Here is a 21,883-nt window from a genome sequence, read left to right on the forward strand (position 1 = left end):
CCTTTCTAACTTTAATGCTGACTTAATGTTAAAATATTGTATTACAGGTCATTTTGGAGCATTTTCTTGTGATTGATTCATTATAGAATTGACACAGTGTAAAGAACATCTCCCAGATTCAAACTGATTCAAATCAAGGCAAAAGTTTATACATGACAGCCACAATATTCTAACAAGACTGTTCAATATGTCCGAGGCTGCTTTCACACATACTACATCAGTGCAGATTGAGTGATGCGGCAGCTTGGCTGCGACTGCTTGCACATGCTGGTCATTCACACATACAGTGCTGTCGCACCAGGCTTTATATCCAAAATAGCACTGTTTATAAACAGGTTCTACAGTCAAATCAGTCACTTACTTGCTTAATGAAAATTATGTGTGAAAAGAGCTTGGGTAAACACTCTGTATCCTGCAGATCTACCAGAAAATGTGTGTGGAACAACATGGTTAGCTAGTATGTTGTTAGATTTCCATTGTGTTTCATAGCTTATAGCTTATTTTGTTGTGCTATGCCTTGTCATGTCTATTCTCTCAATTCTTCTGTGAGCGCAATGACCTGTTGGCATGAATGCGAAAATGAACAAACAAGGTGTTCTACATCGCTTACATTGAGCAGACCTAAATGTGTGTGTGTGTGTGTCTGTGTGTCTCTGTTTGTGCGTGTGTGTGATCAAAACCTTTAATATCTGACAGCTAATCACGAACACAAAAAGCCTTTTGTTAAATTTAGACTTCACAGAGCCTGTTCTTTTACAACTGAAGTAGCAGCCAGACCACCCTGCTTACCATACTAACAGAAATTGGATATTTCATGGCTTGTTTGTGTCCTTCCTTTCTCCTCTTCTGCTTTTCTATTTTCCGAACTGAATGAAAGAGCATTTAAAGGGATTGGCTAAAGGAGCTGTGTGCCAAACCTGAAATGAACCTTCATCTGATTTTTTTCTTTTCTTGACTTTTGAAATGGACAAATGCTGTTTGTGATGTAATAGGTGTGTTGCGCTGTTTGGCAGTAGTAGACAAAATGACATAATATAAAAGACATAAGGTGGGAAATTTTATATTTCCAGTCATGCTCTAAATGCACCTTCTGGTTGTTCATTCACTGATACATATCTGAAGAAACTCCTGTTTCTCTTCTCTGTTTTTCATAAGGAGCGGCCTTTTCCTGCTTGAATGAGAAAAGTAAATAAAGTAACCATGGGCCATGATACAGAAACATCACATACAAATCTAGTATAGTCATGTGAAATGATTAAGTGTACATACATTATGATAACCTCAGAAAGAAGGTTGTAGGCTGTAGATGAATTAGGATGCATTGTATATACATTACAAGACCCTCAGAAAGAAGGTTGTAGGCTGTAGATGCATTAGGATGCATTGTATATACATTATGAGACCCTCAGAAAGAAGGTTTTAGGCTGTAGATGCATTATGATACAGTGTTTCACATATCTTTACATACCTTCAGTTTTATTGGTTTAGTTATATTACCTCTATCTATCAACATTGTTAAAATGAAAATTAAATGTCCAAAAGACAAAGGTTTTCATGGGGTGTCCAGACTTTTTCACATGACTGTGTTGTTGGTCATTTGTTTCACCACTGTTTCTGAACAGTGCAGCTCGCGGTGTGCCAGGTGTTGGTGTTTGCTTACTGCAGCATGCCTGTAAACAGAGACGTTTGATATGCTTTGCAGAACAAAGTTAATAGACTTACCTGACAAGTCAAAGGGAATTTCAAAGCTATTGTGTAAGCCAAAGGCCATCTGCTGAGTCTGCTCTCTCAGTCTTCCGGACAGTCATGCATAAAATACGTGTCGTTAAGTTGTCGCACAGCCCTTAAATCTGTTTATCACACTGTTTCATACTCTTTCGCATTTACACACACTGCAGTTGGCCACATCTCTCTGAAGTCCAAACACATTCCTTGACACAGTTCAAAAGGAAAGTCAGTAGAGATACATCCATAGAAACAGATCTCTAAGGATTTGGCGTCCTTTTGTAGAGTTTTCAAACACATACAGTATGATTTAAGCACTAATGAAACTGAAAGTGAAATGCAGTATTTGAGTGAAAAATAGTTTTTACCATGAATTTTAACATTTTAATACAAATGTTTAGTATTTCATGTGTCCCCCTTTTGACTCCACAAGCTTGGCAAATGTTTGGGTAGATTAAAAGAGTTCCAAAGAGTTATCGAAGCATGATCTCCCACTGGAGGTATACATTTGCTTACATTGTGTTGTTTATTTCAAGAACCAAGATATTAGTGAGTGCTGCAAATGTTTTAAAGGTGATAAACCTTCACTTGATGTGCAAAGGAAGACATTTTAACTGCCTAATGAACTTGTAATTCAAAGACACAGTGATGAGTCACCAACGACAGAATGATCTACAGTTGCGATGGAAATTATTCAGCCTCTATTACAAATGAGGTGTATTAGCAAAATGTAGAAACTTTCAGCTATTTGCAATAAACCAATCAAACAAGAACAACTTAAATAGCTCAACACAACTCATTTAACAAGTGTTTTAGTGACTGCAGTCTCTAAATTATTCAACCCCTTCATGACAAGTGTCTTCAGTATTTAGTAGAGCACCCTTTTGCTGTTATTGCTGCAAATGTGATGCATAGCCAGAAACCAGCTTCTGGTCCTGAGGAATCTTAGCCTGCAACAGCTTTCTTCAATTCCCACCAGAGTTTCTATGGGGTTCAAGTTAGACGATTGTGACAGACACTCCAGAGTCTTCCAGGACTTGTGGAGGTATGCGTTGGATAATTGTCCTTTTAGAAAGTCCAATGACCTCCAGATTCGGCTTCCTCACAGAAGGAATGATGTTTTCTCCTTGAATTTCCTGATACTTGATTAAATCTATCTTGCCGTCTACACGCTGCAGGTTCCCTGGACCAGAGGAAGCAAAGCTGGCGCAGATTGAGCCACTGCCATGCTTTACTGAAGGCAGAGTGTTCTTTTCAGCGTATGCTTCGTTCTTCCATCTCCAGGCCGCTGATCCATAGATCTGAAAAGGTCCGGTTTTGTTTCAGAGCTGTTTTGGGATTCTGTTCAGTGGAGTGATTTGGAGTTTTTTCAGGCCTATGGATGAGCTCTATGTCTGAACTTTTTTGTACATTTGGTACAACTTAGGTCTATTATAGGAATTTGCCATTATAGCATTTGCAATGTTAATGACCTTTTTAATGATTTATGATATCACAATATTGTATTTGTATTGTATTGAAACAAACACTAAATGATACATGTCAGTACACAGGGCTGGTTTCCCAGTCAGGGATTAAGCCTCATCCTTGACTAAATACCATTTTGAATTAAGATATTTCATTGAAATGAAAATATAGTCATTTTAATAGCAAAATGTGTTAGTTGTTATGTGCTGTTTTTTCAACAGTCTTAGTGGGCATGATGTCTTAGTCTTTTCCTAGATTTCTTTTCTCAAGCTGGGTCGCAGAACCCTTGTGCTCTAGGTAGCACTCTGAGTATGAAAGTACCTTTACATGTATCGGACCAATAACAGACTAACAGTACAAACATTAAATACAGTAAGGGATCATATTGTGACAGCAACATGGGACCTTATATGACCAGATCCAAAAAAGTCTCTAGTTTTAAATGCAGTGACAAAAAGTGCCCATGCTACCTTATTTTCTTTTATATTTGTATGTCTAGTACTTACATCTAGTCTAGTAAACTTACATGTCTGTGTCTCAATGCCTCAGCCATTCCCTGGTTGAGCACTCCTAGCCTCAAAGAACATTATTAGTTTTGTATGTGGTGGGAAGTTCATCACAGAGATAAAAGGAAGACCCTATTTTTTAGCTTTAAGTGAAGATAGACACCATAGTGCACTCATTTTGACAGCTTCATAGACCTGAGCCTGTACCACCATGAATCCTCCCACTTAGTAAATCCACCCAGGTAGAAAGGCAATGAGAGCAGATGCTTTATGAGTTCACCGACATGTTCGCTTATGCACTGCTTTAAAGTGACAATAGTGCAGGTCGGTGTTTATAACAGCTAATTTCTCATCATATTTTCCCATTGTATTTATAGTTAGAGTCACAACCACTAAGTCTTGCCTACTGTAGGTCATCCACTTGTGCTTGTACAGTAAAAACTGAAGGCTAAAATGTGTGCCAAATATTCTTTCAAAGTTTACCCTCACAGGTTCTACATTTACATTTTGAGTTTAACTGCCTACAGAATTAATTAACTGTTGAAAAGCTGAAAAGTTAATTTAGTATAAATACCACAATAATTGCTCAATAATCAGTTGAATGGGGACCTAAGCGCATTGAGAGTCATTAGAACTAAACAGATGTTACTTTACTGCAAGATGTTACTTTATCGGACCCTTTCCTCTGGTAAAACAGTGGCAGCAGCTCTGTACACTTATACAAAGACCATTCAGACAATGTAGACTTTTATATGTTTATTTTTTTTTTCAAATATGTATAGTAGTTTTTGTTGTTGTTCTTTTACCTTTTTCTTTTCCTGTACTTTTCAAAACTTTACAGTCTGTGGTATTATAAAGAAACTCAAACAAATGCTGGTGTGTTTACGCAACTGCTTAACGCTGAAGCGTGCTGATTAAGAGACAGTGTCTGAGTTCATTTATTGATTCATATGTATTTACCGTTACTTAGTTCCCTCATATATATTTCAGTATTAAAGAGGGATTAGGGATCTGTTTTGGTCACAGCCATAGTTCAGACCCATGAGAATCAAATGAAAAAATATAAATCCTGGGACTGCAGACAGTATAGCGAGGAGTGAGATAGTCTGTTCAAAATATGAACAGCATGTCAGAAGCCCAAAGTCCAGTTTTGTCTTCTTAATATTAACGTTAGCTTTCTTGCTAGTCAATAAGTTAGCTAAAAAGACACAGTCACTTACCTTTCTTTGTGGATTTTGTGGATGGATGGATGTTTTGGTGGTTGTGTCATCCATTTATGACCTGCAGACCAAGAAAGCAAACTCAGAAAGCCTCGCCTACTACATTTATCGAGAACATAATGCTTGAATTCAGAATTTATTTCTTTTGAAAGAGCAACGTCCATGAAACAAGCATCTCAGTACATTACACTTTATTGGTCTGCTGCACTTTGATGGGTTGCCAGGTCAAGTCAAGTCAAGTCAAGTGGGTTTTTATTGTCATTTCAACTACATACAGAGTACACAGTGAAACGAAACAACCTTCCTCCAGGACCATGGTGCAACATAGACAGTGCATACAAAACACAAGTGCAACACAATAAAAGTGCAGACAGACAACACAACACAGTACAAACAGAGACTAATAAATAATTGGCGGTAGTGTGCAAATTATGCAGTGTGCAATAAATATTGAGTCCAGTGAGGTAGTAAAATTATTTGTGCAAAATGCTTTGCGCAAAAATGCTTCCCATTTTATCTGGGGTAAATGATTGGAGAGAGAGAGAGAGAGAGAGAGAGAGAGAGTGTGTGTGCATGTAACAGAAAAAAACATCAGTTCAGAAGTTGAGTTGAGTTGAGAAGTCTGATGGCTTGGGGGAAGAAGCTATTGCAGAGTCTGGTCGTGTTGGACCGGATGCTGCAGTACCTTTTTCCTGATGGCAGGAGGGAGAACAGTCTGTGTGAAGGGTGGGTGGAGTCATCCACAATGCTGGTTGCTTTGCGGATGTTTGTGCGCATTGCAAATAAAATCACCATATCATGTTTTAACAAAAAACAAATCCCTGTCTCCTAAAAAAAATAGAAAAATGCAAATAGTTACTAAAGAATTATGTCATTTGTGTTCAGTCTCAAATGATGAATCCAAGTCAAAGTCAATTCGAGTCTTGTCAAGTCATGTGATTTGAGTCCTCACCTCTGCTGGATAGCACAGCAGTAAATAAAAAACAGTAGAAGAACTGGCAGATAGAGTAAGATAATGAAGAACTGTGGTTAATGTGAAAGCAAACCATGAAGATGTGAGTGAATGCAGCACACATGCTCAGGAGATAAAACCGGTGTAAAGGCCATGCAGACTGAACAGTCACATGCACAGCCATGTTTTTTTGTTTATTGTTTGTTCAGCGTTTCCAAAAGATTCTGTGTCATTCTATTTTTGGAATACACAATATTAAGTTATGGCTTTATGCACATAATCTGACATGCCCTAGTTTGGGTTTGTTACCCTCCCTGTTGTCCTTGCTCTCCCTACATTGCTCTGATCAGTGTCTCTGCTGCTGTTGTTACAGGCTCAGAACTGATGCCCAAGGCTCTATCAACCAGAATCGTTGGAGGGATTTGGTGGTTCTTCACCCTAATCATCATATCGTCTTATACCGCTAACCTGGCTGCCTTTCTCACGGTGGAGAGAATGGACGCTCCAATCGATTCGGCGGACGATCTGGCGAAGCAGACTAGAATCGAATACGGGGCCGTGAGAGACGGCTCGACCATGACTTTCTTTAAAGTAAGAATACACACACAGTGTATACACTCTCATGCATGTGTCATTAATATCACAGTAAAGGCAAACCATGACAAAATGCCCTTGATAAGCTTCAGAGGATGATCAATTTTACAACGCATCATCTGTCAGGAAGGGTATGTTCATTCTAAGAGTATATTGATGGGATTTTTTCGAAAGCTCATTGATTGATGCAAAAACTACCAGTATGTGTAGAAAATTCATCACTCTGCACCGTCTTTACAGGTCATGTAACATATGAGGGCCAAGCCTCCAGACCGTTGTTTCTTTTTCATTTCTAGAAAGATGACCTTTCTCTTGCACAGATGCAACTTTGCGTCTCCGCTAATGCCACGTGTTCTCCAATCTGCCAGAAATCACTGCGATATTTGCAAAGCAATTTACTACTAATCATCCTCCCGTCTCTTATGTTAGTAATACCAGTAATCTATCTCAGTAATACCAGTAATCTACCTCAGGCAATCCACTAGTGTGTCTTAATGGATGGACCATGTATGTACTATATGTGCTGCTTATCCAACGAGAGCCTGCGTGCATCTGTCTTTAAGGAGAGGTGGTAGAGAGACAACCAGAGAACCTGAGAGAGAGAGAGAGGGTTGCGAAAGAGGAAAGAGAGAGAGAGTGTTGCAATAGGGAGCCATGTAGAGGGCAAGAGAGCGAGTGCAGCAACCGGTGTGGGTTTTATCCACAAAGATTGTCGCTGATGATTACTGCCTCCTGTAGCTGGTAAAACAGTGGCTTGTAGACGGCCAATACAGATTGAATCAGCTGAGAGAGATTTAGCACACAGCTGTCCCATTTCTCCTGGCTGAGCTCCACACACAGACACGGGCTGCAAATCGGTGGCAACTTGCCTCCTTTTGACTCATCCTGAGAGGCGGCGGGGGCAAAGTTATTACACGGCACAGCTGTACAGATCCTACCCGCTTTGTGTCCTTGATAAGCTGATATTGATAGCAGTGTAAGGGGTGGTAGAAACAGTGCAGAATGAAATCAACAGAACGGATTGGGGTTCCCTGTTCAGAAAGTTTCAAAGTCAGCTACAACTTTTCTGCGCTCTCAGGGTTTAGCTTTAACTGTGTGAGGGCCTATATGAAAAAAAACTGAAATATGAAAAATACTTGAGACTTAAGTTGACAGCTGGAAAATCGGCTGTACTTCTGATCCTGTAGGTCTTTGCACTAAACTCTAAGCTATGATGTTAGAGGTTGGCTAGTGAACGTAATAAGACTGTGAGCGGCAAGCACTTAGTTAGCTCCAAACACAAGCCAGTTTGCCATTTTTGTGATAGACTTTCATCATATGTTGCAAGCTTCAAATCCAGTTTTATCTTTAGCTGTGTTAAATCTGCTTTGGGACGATTTCAAGACTATAAAAACGTCTTGTGCACACTTAATGTCTGAAAAATATACAGTCATAAAAACATGAATGTGCCAACTGTATATGCCAGCCATAAAAACAGCATAAATATAGCCTAATGCAGAAGCTGATTTTCAGTGGATTTTTTTTAGTTTTTTGGTCTCGCTATTGAGATAATACTGCATGTGTTAAAAAATAAATGGGTGCTGTTATTTTGTTGTTATTGATCTTTATGCATAATTTTACAGATTTATTCTAGCGACGTAAAGCTGAAAATTTACTTGAGACTTTGAATGGAATGTCTGATAGTTGCAACTAAGGCTGTTTTTCTTTGATGCTGCAGCCAGCAGCCTTCTTTAGAAATGTCTTTAAATATGGAACATGAGTCGCATTGCTGCATATCGGATCGGATGTATCAGAACTAAAAAAAATGGCAGATTCCGTTTTTCCCAGTTCACACTGCCACACAGATAACACATCTGTATAACATATGACGAAAAAGATTTGGGATTTGGGGCACTTTTACCTGCTGTGTAAAGTAGGGTTGCCACAGTATGAGATTTTAGCGGGATGATAACCATCTCAGAAAACATCACGGTTTTACAATATTATAACAATATGTGGAGTTTTTTCATTTGTTTTGTTTTACAGTTTTTTAAAACTATTTTAGAATGGAATTATATGTAAAAGACTGCCCTTTATAAGAAAATACATAAATAAAATACAAAACTATTTTGTATGCAGCTAATGATTATTTTCATTAGGGATTAATCTGCTGATTATTTTCTCAATTTATGGATCGACTGGTGTTCAAAACTCGAAAAATAGTAAAAAATAGTAAGAATCTGGTGGGATTCTCAGTTCAGTTGCATTTAGTTTTTTCAGTGCAAGTATTATTCACATGTACACTGTATGGTAACAGTGTACAGCTTTTTTCATACCATGGTTACTTAAAACCGATATACTGCTGCAACCCTAGTGTGAACAGTATGAAAGCCTGTAATTGTGGACTGGTGAGACTTCTTGCGTTTGTGTCGTATGCTGGCATAATCTTCTAATAAAATAAATGATCATTTTTTTTGTTAGAATCAGCTTGGACAAACAACAATACCGTTTTGACTGCTTTTTAAAGGTAAAAATGAGAAACTGTGCAAATCAACTCCAAAATGGATGGGTCTGATTTTCCCACAAGGGTGTTTTCACATCAATTTTGTATCATTTGAATGACTTCTTGTATGGTTTACTAGCTGCAGAACTGTATTAGAGTGTTTTCTGGTGTTTTCATAAGAACATGAAGGAATGCAATATCAAGTAGACAGTCAAAACTATGACTAAACGGTATCTTGTCCAGTCGATTTTCAACACTGCTGTCTTGACTTAGTGTTTCACTTGCCCTGGGCTATCATTAATGCTGAACCTCTGTATCCTTTTGTTTGTTTTCAGAAGTCAAAAATCTCCACATATGAGAAGATGTGGGCATTTATGAGCAGCAGGAAGAACACAGCACTGGTAAAGAACACCAGGGAGGGCATCACACGTGTCCTAACCACAGATTATGCCCTCCTCATGGAGTCTACAAGCATCGAGTACATCAGCCAGAGGAACTGCAACCTCACCCAAGTTGGGGGACTCATAGATTCTAAAGGCTATGGAGTGGGCACCCCCATAGGTAAAGATGAGACCTAATGGTTGAGGAAACACATGACATGAATTTATTATAAAAATGGCTTAAATAAGAACATATCTTTGCCTCTCTATAAATAATTACAATTCTTTATAATTACATTTCAGAGGTACAAGGTTATGTAATCGCACCTTTATCCATAGCTGCATAGCAACCTACAAGCAGCAACATAAGACCTTCCTCTTTTCTTAGGGTCACCCTACCGAGACAAGGTGACCATTGCCATTTTGCAGCTACAGGAGGAGGGCAAGCTGCACATGATGAAGGAGAAATGGTGGAGAGGGAATGGCTGCCCAGAGGAAGACAGCAAGGAGGCTAGCGCTCTGGGCGTGGAGAACATCGGGGGTATCTTCATCGTTCTGGCTGCTGGCCTCGTCCTGTCTGTGTTTGTGGCGATAGGAGAATTCATCTACAAGGCCCGCAAGAACAGTGACATTGAGGAGGTGAGGAGAATGGGGTGGGAGAGCATAGGTCAGGCACAGTGTATGCTTTATGCATGTGCCTCTGTAGCTCAGGTAAATGCTTTATCAGAGCAGTTGTGGGAGGCTAGCGTTCATTATTCAGCAGCAGACTGCCAGTTTTTGCTTATGAGGTTGTATATTGGTTGCTTTGTGACAAAGCTTTACATATTTTTCATTTGGCGTGCTCATGATTTTAACACATGCATGCAACGTGTATTCTTTTATTCGCATGCTTTGTTGACTTGTCTGTTGATCTGGCATTTCCTTTTTATGTTTTGTGTCTTTCATCTGCATGCGAAGGCCTTCTGTTTCTTTTATGGCATGCAGTCACGGCAGCTGCAGAGACGCGATTCCACCTCTTCTACTGGCACCTCCTTATCCACAGATTTAGAGAGCGGGCGCCTTCTCGGGGACGACATATGCTCCTCACGTTAATCACTCCTGCTCTCGCCTCGCTAGCTTTGGAAGGGGTGCGTGTGACCTCATTAATCTCCCCTCCCTGTCACCAGACATCACTCCCCTTAACTCTTAACCCCAATCTTGTGTACATACTTCTTCCAAATGTGGGAAAGATTCCTTCTAAGTGTACAATGGGTTTTAGGTCTTACTCCTTGCCCTGTCCCTTGATAGATAAGAAATGGTGTACAAAATTAAATATTGATTTATTTCCACCGGTCCTGGTGCAGATATGACAGTTTCTACTGCGGGGATACATTTATGACTTGTCTTGTTTCTTTGCTAGCTTATGACTCCCGACTGCTGCCCAGACACTGATAGCGTGTTAAAGCATGTTCTAAAAAGGCCACAAAGCTTCAGTTAGCCAGCTGTGCATGGTGTTTCATTGAAGATAATCCATGATAGCCCAAAAAGCTAATTTATAGCAAAAGAAATGTGCTGCAGTCTACAGGGAAGTTGACGCTGCTATCCCCCAGCACAGTGGAAGCTCTCTGGCCACGGCCTTTGTAGCCTAAGCTGTATTAAATAACCTTATCATGATGGATTGGATCACAGTGGGCATTCTGGCTCTCACGGTCAACGCTGCGCTATGTCCGAGGCTGTCAATCAAGGAGACAAATCCCCTTTTTATCGGTGGAACTGAACTAAGGCGCAGATAAGTGCTTGGGCTTCGTAATTACAAAAAGACAATAAGCCAAATAATTTGTTCAGCAAAAGTGAGAACGTACTGTTCAAGATGTTCCAAGTCATTAAGCAAAATGAGAGCATGCTGTTCAAGATAGTTCATCAGAGAAAGTCATCCCCTTTGTGTCACATTCTCAGTGCCGTCTTCTCTTCCATGTGGCCTAATGACATTTGGCAGCTTAACAAAGTACTTAACTGTTTGCATGCACCATATTCAGTTTTTCAGCATATGTTGCTTTTTAAAGTAAACAGTTTACAGCAGTGTGGTGTAGACTGGTTGAGTCAATTCAGGATTTTCCTTATTCCGACATCAACCTAAACAATAAATGAATAAGTGGTATGCAAGAAGCTTTATATATGATCCTATCTTAAAAAGTGAGTCTTTGCACATTTATAGTGTGTTACATACTTGACATGGCAAGAAAAACAGGCTGTGACCTCCTGTATCAGCTTAAATATAATTCTCTATTTGAAGTTCCAGAGGGCTCCATAAATTCCAACTCAGGAAAAGTCTGTGTTCATATTGTTGCCTTCTTGCAATTCAGGATTAACAGCCTTTGTTTGAAGTACCATGGTAGGCAGATTCTCTGGAGTGTTTTCACCCCAGCAGGCTCACAGGTTCTTTTCCCACCATGGAATGGTTTAGCATATTGTGGTTATTAAAAAAAAGGTAGTTTTGATGCTCTGTTATTATATTCCTTCAGCTAACACTCAGTGAAAGTGACATTCAAAAGGTGGTGGATTTAAACCATAAGAAGAACACAAGAGAGAGAGTCTTCCTACTAAAGGTGTTCACACAGAAGTTATTGATCTTAAAGAGTGATCTGAAATCAGCATTAGAGCTTGTACAACAAAGAAAATAATACATTCTTACAAAGGATTAAGACAGGAGTATTCAGGCCTAGTCCTGGATATCTTGATGTATCTGATGTATGTGTTAATTGTTAGGTTTCATAGGCATGTTGGGGACAGAAGACAGTGTGGGACTTCAGTCATTGAGGAGATTAAAAGTGACTGTACCTGTCAAGCCATTTTTTCTTGATATATCAACTGTTGCTTTTGCTACTCAATAGATCCCAATCTATATTCTTGGACACTCGGATCCTTTTCCACCTCATTCCTGATTCAGGGCTTATTACACACTAAGGCGTATTATTCAGTAACTACAGGGACTTCTGTACAAACAGAGGCTTCTTAAGGGGCCCTAGGCTTTTTAAGGGGTTAAGGTAGGAAGTGAGAGCAGTCGGGTGAGTTCAGCAAAAGTGAGACATGAGGTACGAGGTGCTTCTTGTGTGACAGGAGCCAGTCACATGTAAGGATCATTAATAATTACCCTAAGGGCGCTGGTCTCACAGCGTTTCTTTTCATTGGCTGGGAATCACTGTTTTATTCAAACACCTGATATCATCTACCAAGACGTGTCCCACTTTTGCTCAGTTTACCCTGTCACAATGAGGACTTAAGGCTCACTCACAACATCGCCTTCTCTTTGACAGTGCATCTCTTTCAGTGAGATGATGGAGGAGCTGGGCGTCTCCTTCAGGTGCCACAAGGCCATGAGGAAAAGAGGAAGGCCGCGAGGAAGAGCTGCCCTCACAGGAGTCTTATGCAATTCCAAACGCATCATGAGGAAAGAAACCATGGCCTAGGAAGACATTTTAACATCCAGACTGGAGATACATTTGACTGAAAATGACTCACCAGAGACCTTCAAGGATGTTTCCCACCCAACCCTTCACTTTATTTAAAAGAATAGAGCATTTGGATGTGGATGTAGTGTGCACTGCTGTTTACTTTGTGGAGGAACGCACATACTCGCGTTTCTGAACGGAAAAGGGAAAGGAGCGGAAATTGGGGATGTATCAGTGACCCCCACTGAAACATTACATTGTACCTGGTACAGTAGCATTTCTTGTGCTGTCCTTGCTTTTCGAAATAAAAAAGGTTTTACATATTTTAAACAGCATCTGTAAGTCTATATACATCACTGGTGTTACCCACCTCTTTATCCTACAGCTAATAGATTGTCACCAGGCATCGCTGTGTTCAGTTCAATGTTCTTTTCTCTTCTCTCACTGCGCCAGAGGGAATTTGAGGACAGACAATTCCAGACTTGATCGTTTTGACTGTGACAATCCAAGACGTCCTTTCTGCTGTTCACAAAGCGTGTGCCCCAAGGTATTGACCAGACTAATGTTCGTCAGAAAGCTCAGGTACGATCAAATAGAGGTCAATGATCAGACTCGCCTCATATTTGAAAGGTTCTAGCACAGTGAAAAATGCATTTTGAGAGTGGAAAGCAGAAATCTTTCTTTTAAAATGTGATGGGCCTACTTATAAATGCATCAGCAGAAATGGAGTGGCATACATAATAAGTGAAATGCAAAACAGAGTAGCACTTTGCATCTTACTGTTACTGTCACGATCGTACAGTGACAAAACTGTCGTTCGCTTCTATCAAACGCTGCTACGTTTCATTCATTAGCATTGCATGTTTTGGCTTAGTTTGTACACTAATATGAGTCAAGTTAAGGATTTATGCTCATGTCCTGTCCATGCAGACAACGCAAGTTGTGTATTTTGGGAATCCTTGAGCATGAAAGGTTTTAATTTTTAAGTTCTGAGTCACTGTGTGTGTGTGTGTGTGTGTGTGTGTGTGTGTGTGTGTGTGTGTGTGAGCGCGTAGGTTTCTCAAGGCTTCTGACAGCTGCTTTACAAAACTGAAAACCTCAGAGAGGCTGAGAAAGCCATTCAAACACAAGCAGATAAGAAATGCTTAAAGCTGTTTAAAACTAGCAGCCTGTTTCAGAGCCTGCAGATTCAAGTGAACCCAATGGAGTAAAGACTTCATGGAGAATTTACTCTGAAACTAACTGCAATTATTAACTGTGTTAAAATAGATTTCCCCTCAGCTGCAGTTACAAGACAACTTGTGTATTTCAAGTTTCGCTTCAGCAGAATGAGAGACAGAGATAAAAAAAATATGAACACCCTCCCCCCCTACCCCCCACCCCTACCCCCTCCAAATATAAGGCTGCGGTTATCTCCCTTCTGCTAAAATCGCTGTGTTACAACAATCGTGCCATAGCCAAAGGTCAATAGATATCCTCTGATAGTAGATGTGATCAGCTCTCCTAAGCAATGCCCTGCAGGGATGAAAGTAGTTCAAAGGCCCAGTAGCCTAGTGGAAACATCTGATAACAACAAAGATTATGAATATGTGCAGATAGATACAGCTTGGAGAGAACACTGCTAGTGTTAGCATGAGAGGAATGCATAGTCTGTGCTAGGCACTCCCGCCACCCCTTCCATCTGTTAGAGGGTCGGGTTGGTTGATATTTATTTATTTATTTATTTACTTATTTTTCTATGTATTCTTGTAGTCTTGTAGTGCGTTTCTCGCCTGTCTAAAGAGACTGCTCTTATCAGTGCATACAAATACCATACCCATGTACAGTAGTGTGCAGAAGTCAGACTATCTTTCATTTATTGAATTTCCAGCTAAAACGGCAGTTAACTGCAAGTTCTTTATAAAAATTAATAATAAAAAAATAATAATCTAATCTAACCTAACCTGCATTTACCTTTATCAAAGCTTCCATTATTTTCAGGGGCACCCACTTTAGGTATCTCCACAAAAAAAAAAAAAATCAAAAAGTTCAGCCTTAGAAGCTGGAGCATTTTCTTCCATCCAAGTGATCTCAAAGACATTCAGTGATGTTGAGGTCCGTTTTTTCTCTTGGGTGGTCAGGTCATCGTTTTGAGAAGAACAGCTGATGTTCGTCTGTTGTATGTCTGTTTGCTTTTCTCAGTAAGAGCTACTCGATCAGCCTCACATCTTTTCAGACTCACAGCGTCGAGTCGTCTGTCTCACAGTGGAAAGGTAGACATAAAAAAACACTTGTGGATTTGTTCAGATCTTAAGCAAGAGTGGAGCTTAATTTTCTCCTCTCTTAAAGATGAAAGCTTTGTCTAATGGGGCATGTTGGTGGTCTATTGGGTCTCTCAAGGCTGTTAAGTGTCTGATTTTCTCTGTATGCGTGTATCTTTTGTGCTTTCTTCCTCTCCACTGAAACTCAGATTCTTGAAAATGCCAGCTGCCATTTACATTATGTGAGCATTTCATGATGAATGGACATTTTAGCCTTAAGATCAGGATTAGTCTTCTTTAAATATAGGAGTTTTTAAGGCTAGTGCTAGTGCGTAAAGGTTACTAAAAGCAGCATACACTGATGACAGTGTTAAAAGTCTTAGTTAAAAGTCACAGCCTGGTTTGAAGCCTCCCACGTTCACCTCTGCAGCCCCACCATTTACAACACATATAAGGAGGCTCTCAGACTAGTGCACCTGCCTTTGTGGGCCATACAGCTGCCAAGAGAAGTGAAGGAGTTAAAGAAAGTGGGAAAGTGTAGGCGTGGGTAAGAGAGAAAGGGCATTGAGAGAATGAATGAAAGACGTGAATGACCCGAGGGCGCTTGAGCGATTCAGTTTGAATTAGGTTGAAGCAAAACTAGATCATGACCTTAGCGTCAACGTTCTTCTGTGGAGAAAAGTGTTCATACAATTAGTCGTACTTCACAGAATGGTCTGGAAAAGGAGGAGAACATTAAGGGCTGATGAATGATGAACAAAGAGCGTCTCTGGCTGCTTTAAAGGTTTTCATTCTGATGATTATAACGGAAAATCTTCACCTCCCGGGGTGAAGTGTTAATCGGGGGACTTAAGCGGAATGGCCCGACGTCACATGGCGGTTTACCATAATATTCAGACGATCAGGCCAAGACCTGTTACTGACATGCATGACCTTGTTGGTTGGGAGGTTGGGCGTTGTTTACTGGTCTCTCCACTGCGAATATAAACTGTACTTTAGATTGTACTGGATCCATTATAGTACCTGTGCACACAAACGCCACAATAAACCATCTGGCTGCACCCAAAACGCCCCACCTCCAGCCCGGGCTGAGATTGAGGGCTGCAGGTGCAGCTGCAGCTCCACTTTCCATCACTCTCACAGCATGCACAACACACATTAATCCTTGGGAGGTCACACGCATGAAGCCAAATGCGCCATTAGTAGTAATGACTGTCCTCTCGTGCCGAACAACAGCCACCTCAGTGAGCGAGCACTGGCCGTGCTCAGCATTAGCTAGCAGCGCTAATGGCCGTCCCTCTAATGCAGATCGCCACAGAGAGGCTCTCTATAAGCAGTGAAGTGCCAATTAGTCCAGGAACACAAACACGGTGACACCACCTCCACCCTCCTCTCCACTGCTCCTGAAGTCTAAATTGAATTACAATATAATTCTACTTCATTGACTGATCGTTTCAAAACCAAAAAAAAAGGTTGTGTTCCTCAATACGGTGCCTGCACTGAATACTTGATTATTAATAATAGATCAGATCTCTACTAGTCTGTTGCCATTTTGTCTGATGCCTCTTGTCCACTGAGCGAGGAACAGTGAGCTGAAGAAAGGAACAGTTCAGTGAAAAATCAGAACATGATTTATGACTTAGTCCAGGTGTAATCCATCAGCCCAGACATGTTTGATATTTGATGTGTGCTTCTTTAGTGTGCTAGACTAACATTGGTAACAAACACTTCTCAGTAAATACATGCCCATAATCTTCAGAAAGCCTTTGGGCAGCTGTGTAAACAAGTTTTTTTTTAATTAAGAGATTGGATTGAATAAATAAAATGGATAGAATTAATTGAATAGACCTTATTTTTGGCTGGTTTTTAGAGAGTGAAGTAAGTTATATCTAAACTGTGGTTCTAAACCACACCGATTTGTCTGCTCCAAACAAATAAAGGTCTGGCTGCTGTCCACTAGCCAAGACATGTTTGATATCTGACATGTGCTTCTTTAATTTACAATGGGAGATGCTCAGCTAATGTTGCTAACAAACACTGGACTCAGACTATCACCAGTCTCTTCTTGGTGAAAACATTTCTTTAATGTTATGAGTTAAAAGTTTTAAAAAAGGGATTTATTTCAGACCTTATTTGTAAAATAGTCTAAAGCAGCCATTCAGCTCTGCAGAGAAGATTCTTTTGGTTTTTGTCCTCTTAAGACCCTGCATCCTCATATGGGGACATTTTTTATACTTGTTAGGTCCTACTAATCCTAAATAGGAGAAATTAAAAATGCACACCAAGCAAAAGTCCAGGTCTCAGGAGGTTAAAGTAAGTCATCTCGTGTCATAAGTCACATGAAACTGATTTTCCACCCTAAACTAATGAAGATCCGGATGCATTTTGAGCAGGTGGAGAGATGTTATCTGACATGCATTTATGAAGATGAGTTTGGTGACCATCTTCAGTCCAGTGTTTGGTTGAAGTGTTAGCCTAGTGCCTGCCGTTGTAAACTAAAGAAGTTTCAGATCCCGAACATTTCTTGGCCTCTTGACTGAATCTCAGGTCAGTGATGAATCATGTTTATTAGATTTTTCATTGAACTTTTTCTTTAACTTAAATACATTATTCAGTTTGCTTTCCATGGCAACATCACAGCATGAACATGGTGGCTTGGATTGATGGAGAGATTTGGGTATTGGGCTTTGGTTTACACATATTTTAATGTTATCGCAAATGAACTATTTTAAGGAATATCAAAGACGCAGCGCTCAGGTTTCTCTTTAAAAACCTTTTAAAAGTGTCAGAAATGGCTCTTTTTAGCAGCACTCTTTTTAGTAGTTTAAAGATCCACCCATTTAAAGTTTTTTAAGGGAACCAAAAGCATCACTACAAAAAGTAAGCCATTCTGTTCCAACATACAAATATGCATCTAGAAACAGTTTTTTTTATTATTATTTTTAATGGAATTAATAAAAATGCATTTTCTTGTGAGATACAAGTTGACACACTGTGCTCTAATAGCTAGTATTTCTCCCCTTGGCTTAAATAACTTCAGTTAGATATTTTCTTTAATGATCTACTGATGTCTGACATCAACCGGGACAACATTTTTTCCCACTCCTCCATGCAGAAATCTTTCAGCTTTAGTTTTACACAGATGGTCTCACATTTTCTTCAAGTGCCATGTGATACAACAAAGAATTCCTAGTGGATTCTGTGTTAGATAGCTCTCCAGGCCCTACTGCAGAATACTAGCCTCAAACCATGACATTTCCACCTCCATGCTGCACAGCTGATATGGGTTCTTGTGCTTAAATGCTGTGTCTGGGTTATGTCAAACATGTCCTCTGTTTCTGTGTCCAAATAATTCACTTTGGATATATTTGTCTGGAGCACATTGTTCTAGTAGTCCTGGGCTTGGTCTAGAGGTTCTTTGGAAAACTTTGGTCTTGCACTGATGCAAAAGCTCCTGTGGTCCTGTGATGACGTTTTAGGATTTTTTGGAGACTTCTTTACGTCTTTTGTGATCTTCCCTTGGGACCGAGCTGTTGCACTTGTAAATTTGTTGCACTTATTAATTAAGACATTTCTTTGGTTTAATTACCTTCGTCTCCCAAAATTGTTCAAGTGAAGATCTAATGTCTGTATGTTTTAATACATCAAAAATGTCAAAAACAAAACAAAACAACGGCAAAAGATTTTGTTAGGACTTTGTTCTGACAGCGATATGATACATCGCATCTATATATAACCCTTCATAGCACTTCATCTTCTAGAGTAATCAACCTGTTGCTGCGTTGCTTTACTTATTCAATTTTTATTTTTCACTTGATTCACTCGTGTCGTTGTGTTCTAGCCTGTTCGTGTGTGGCAGAGAGACACTGACTGACTGGCTTGGCAGTTGTTTGACCTTCCGCCAGACAGCAGGTGGATGGAGGGGAGGGGGTGGGCTATTAAATAAAGCTTTCTGAGCGGGGTCAACCCAGAGGTTAGGAAGATCAAGCTTCAATAGATAGGATTTAAAGAGTGCATTTAAGTAGCTCGAGTGTTGCAGCCACATACACATACACTCTTATCACACTCGGCTAATTAGTAGGGTTTTGACGGAATGGTGTACGAGAAACACTAATTCTTTAGTTGTATTAGTAGTGTTCAAGTGCCGTCCTTTTACAGTTGTACTTCATAAAAGAGACAATAACATCTATCCTTGCCTTAAATTATGAATTATGGCAGCCGTCACCAACCCTTCTCTCTCTTTCTCTCTGTAGGTGTGCTTCCTTTAGATTCTGGCCACATAGAACATGCTGAACACCTCAACCTTCACCCTCATGCAACACTAATGTACCTGGTTCAGCCGGCGAAGGTCTTCAGACATGTTCAGCAGACCTTCACACTTGTCTGGAGCAGGTCAGAATATAGATTTAGAACTGGCCTAAATCTAATTAGACTCTCATTGAGCTTCGATCCTTTCGATTTCTCTCAGAGCAGGGTTTTTTTTTATGGATGAGATCTAGTCCTGGTCTAAACTATACTATACTGGCATTTTTTAGTCCTGATTAATGTGTGTCTGCAAAACCAGCAGTAAATATTTAGTCAAAGTTGGAAGCAATGATTTTCTTTTAAGAAGCAAAATTGGGATAATGGGGTAAAAACAGAGAGCAGTCAGCAACCGCCTGTTCAGCGGTGCTGCATTTCCGTATGCTCGAAACGGGCATGAATCAGATAGTAGTCCAAGGAGGCTTTTCGTTAATCTCAGCATGTACTGCCAGCTTAAGGATTTTTTTTTTTTACTTTTCAGTATTTTGATTAATTCCGGGATTGGGTTTAGACCTCTGTAATGCTGTTTGCCTGGCCTCTAATCTGCTAACCTCATAACTCTTAATCAAAACCCCAAGCAGTTTTTTTTTGTTGTTCTATATTTTAATCCTGAGCGACCGAGGCCGTGGATTAAGCTGCCGTCCTGTCCTTCCTTTTCTCCGTCAGCGGACTTCACCTGAACGACAGCTTTAGAACAATCTGTCAGAACCGCTCAGAGGATTCGGATTCTGAGCTGTGTGTGACAACTACAACCCCATCCCACCCACCCCCCCTCCCCCAGCCAGGCTTGCCACCTGCGTCTGGGCGCCGCTCGGTGAGGTGTGGTGATTTTACATCACATTTCACTTGAAACAGCACGAATATGTAGATTTATATAAAATATGTATATTTCCTCCCTCTGCCTGATATGTTTCTTATGAAACACTCCATTTAAGCTACCTTGGCACTGGATGTAGTATCTGTTGTTTACATAAAAACGCATGGAGAGGCGAGGGAGGATTAGAAGCCGCGCAGAGACACAGCGTCTCACAGAGCTCAGATCGGTTAAGAAGCTGACATGATCTTTGTCTTTACGTTGGAACTCTTCCGTTCTTAAGCTCGATTTAGGGAGATTTCAGGTTTTCTTCATCTGCGAGAGGTATACACACACACGCGCGCGCACACAGACTACTTGTCATGTATACGCAAGGGCAGTTGTCACTGCTGTTAGAGCAGTGTCCACCTCCTGTCCAGGAGGTGTGTCCTGCTTTGTGCCCCATGATTCCGAGTAGGCCTTGGACCCACCGTGACCCTTACCAGGAAGACACGGTTAAGAATACACACAAGACGACATTACTGGAATCGTTAACCTCAGCGTATTGTAGGAAAGATAATCCACTATTTGGACAAAAGTATTGGGACACCTGATCATTCATTGTTTTTTCCAAAATTAAGGGTAGTAACAGAACGCACTGTAGGATGCTGTATACTCATCGCCTTACCTCATCCCAGAAGTACACAGAACACAGTTCCACAGCTCAAAGCTGGGGGGTGGGGGGGCTGTATACACCTGGCATTATGATGATGCCAACAGGTTCATGTTTATCTGCTCCAGAGAGTCTTAATCCATTGGCAATACCAGCTGTGTGTGTGTCTTCAATTGCACAGCTGTATCAGCAATGGGTGCGACCGAAAGTAGCTGAATGAATTAATTAGAAGGGGTGTCTATACACATTTGGACATATAGCATAGGTAAAATCTGCATGTCTGATGAAACCTCTAATGTCCATCTTTTTGATCAGAGCATTTCTGAAAAGCTATTAAAAAAATGTATAGAATTATTTCTGTCTATTTCAAGACAACAATGACTTCACACAGATCAGGACAGGGCAATGTCAAGATAGTGGAGCTTCAGCCTAACCTACCAGACCATTCCTTCTGTTTTTAAGGGTGAGTCACATTAACTTACTTTGATGTAAACAGCCTTAAAATCAGCATTGTGTAAGGAATTTATAAGAGGTTTATACCACTACTAAACTAAGACCAAGCCTTCTAGTAGCTTTTGGGGTTAGGGAGGCTGTAGCAAACTAGGACCAAGTCTTCTAGCAGCTTTTGGGGTTAGGGAGGTTGTACCACACTAGGACCATACCTTCTAGCAGCTTTTGGGGTTAGGGAGGTTGTACCACACTAGGACCAAGCCTTCTAGTAGCTTTTGGGGTTAGGGAGGTTGTACCACACTAGGACCAAGTCTTTTAGCAGCTTTTGGGGTTAGGGAGTTTGTACCAAACTAGGACCAAGTCTTTTAGCAGCTTTTGGGGTTAGGGAGTTTGTACCAAACTAGGACCAAGTCTTTTAGCAGCTTTTGGGGTTAGGGAGGCTGTAGCATACTAGGACCATACCTTCTAGCAGCTTTTGGGGTTAGGGGGGCTGTAGCATACTAGGACCATACCTTCTAGCAGCTTTTGGGGTTAGGGGGGCTGTAGCATACTAGGACCATACCTTCTAGCAGCTTTTGGGGTTAGGGAGTTTGTGCCTCGAGACATAGATTATGATTAGTCGAGTACTGCCATCTGCTGGTGGAACACAAGTACTTCAAACAAACACACAG

At 40.5% G+C, this 21,883-nt stretch overlaps 1 protein-coding gene across 1 annotated transcript in view; it reads left to right on the forward strand.

The window, feature by feature from the left end:
* The window catches only part of grik1a (glutamate receptor, ionotropic, kainate 1a), a 62,638-nt gene extending 49,622 nt beyond the window's left edge, over nt 1-13,016 (forward strand). The window contains exons 13-16 of the mRNA XM_072658127.1: nt 6,244-6,461; nt 9,282-9,507; nt 9,715-9,965; nt 12,620-13,016. Coding sequence (XP_072514228.1) covers nt 6,244-6,461; nt 9,282-9,507; nt 9,715-9,965; nt 12,620-12,772 — 848 coding nt within the window. The 3' untranslated portion in view covers nt 12,773-13,016. The remainder of the gene's footprint in view (nt 1-6,243; nt 6,462-9,281; nt 9,508-9,714; nt 9,966-12,619) is intronic.
* The last annotated feature ends 8,867 nt before the right edge of the window (nt 13,017-21,883 follow it).

This window comes from Salminus brasiliensis, chromosome 16, assembly GCF_030463535.1.
Source record: "Salminus brasiliensis chromosome 16, fSalBra1.hap2, whole genome shotgun sequence".
NCBI lineage: Eukaryota > Metazoa > Chordata > Actinopteri > Characiformes > Bryconidae > Salminus > Salminus brasiliensis.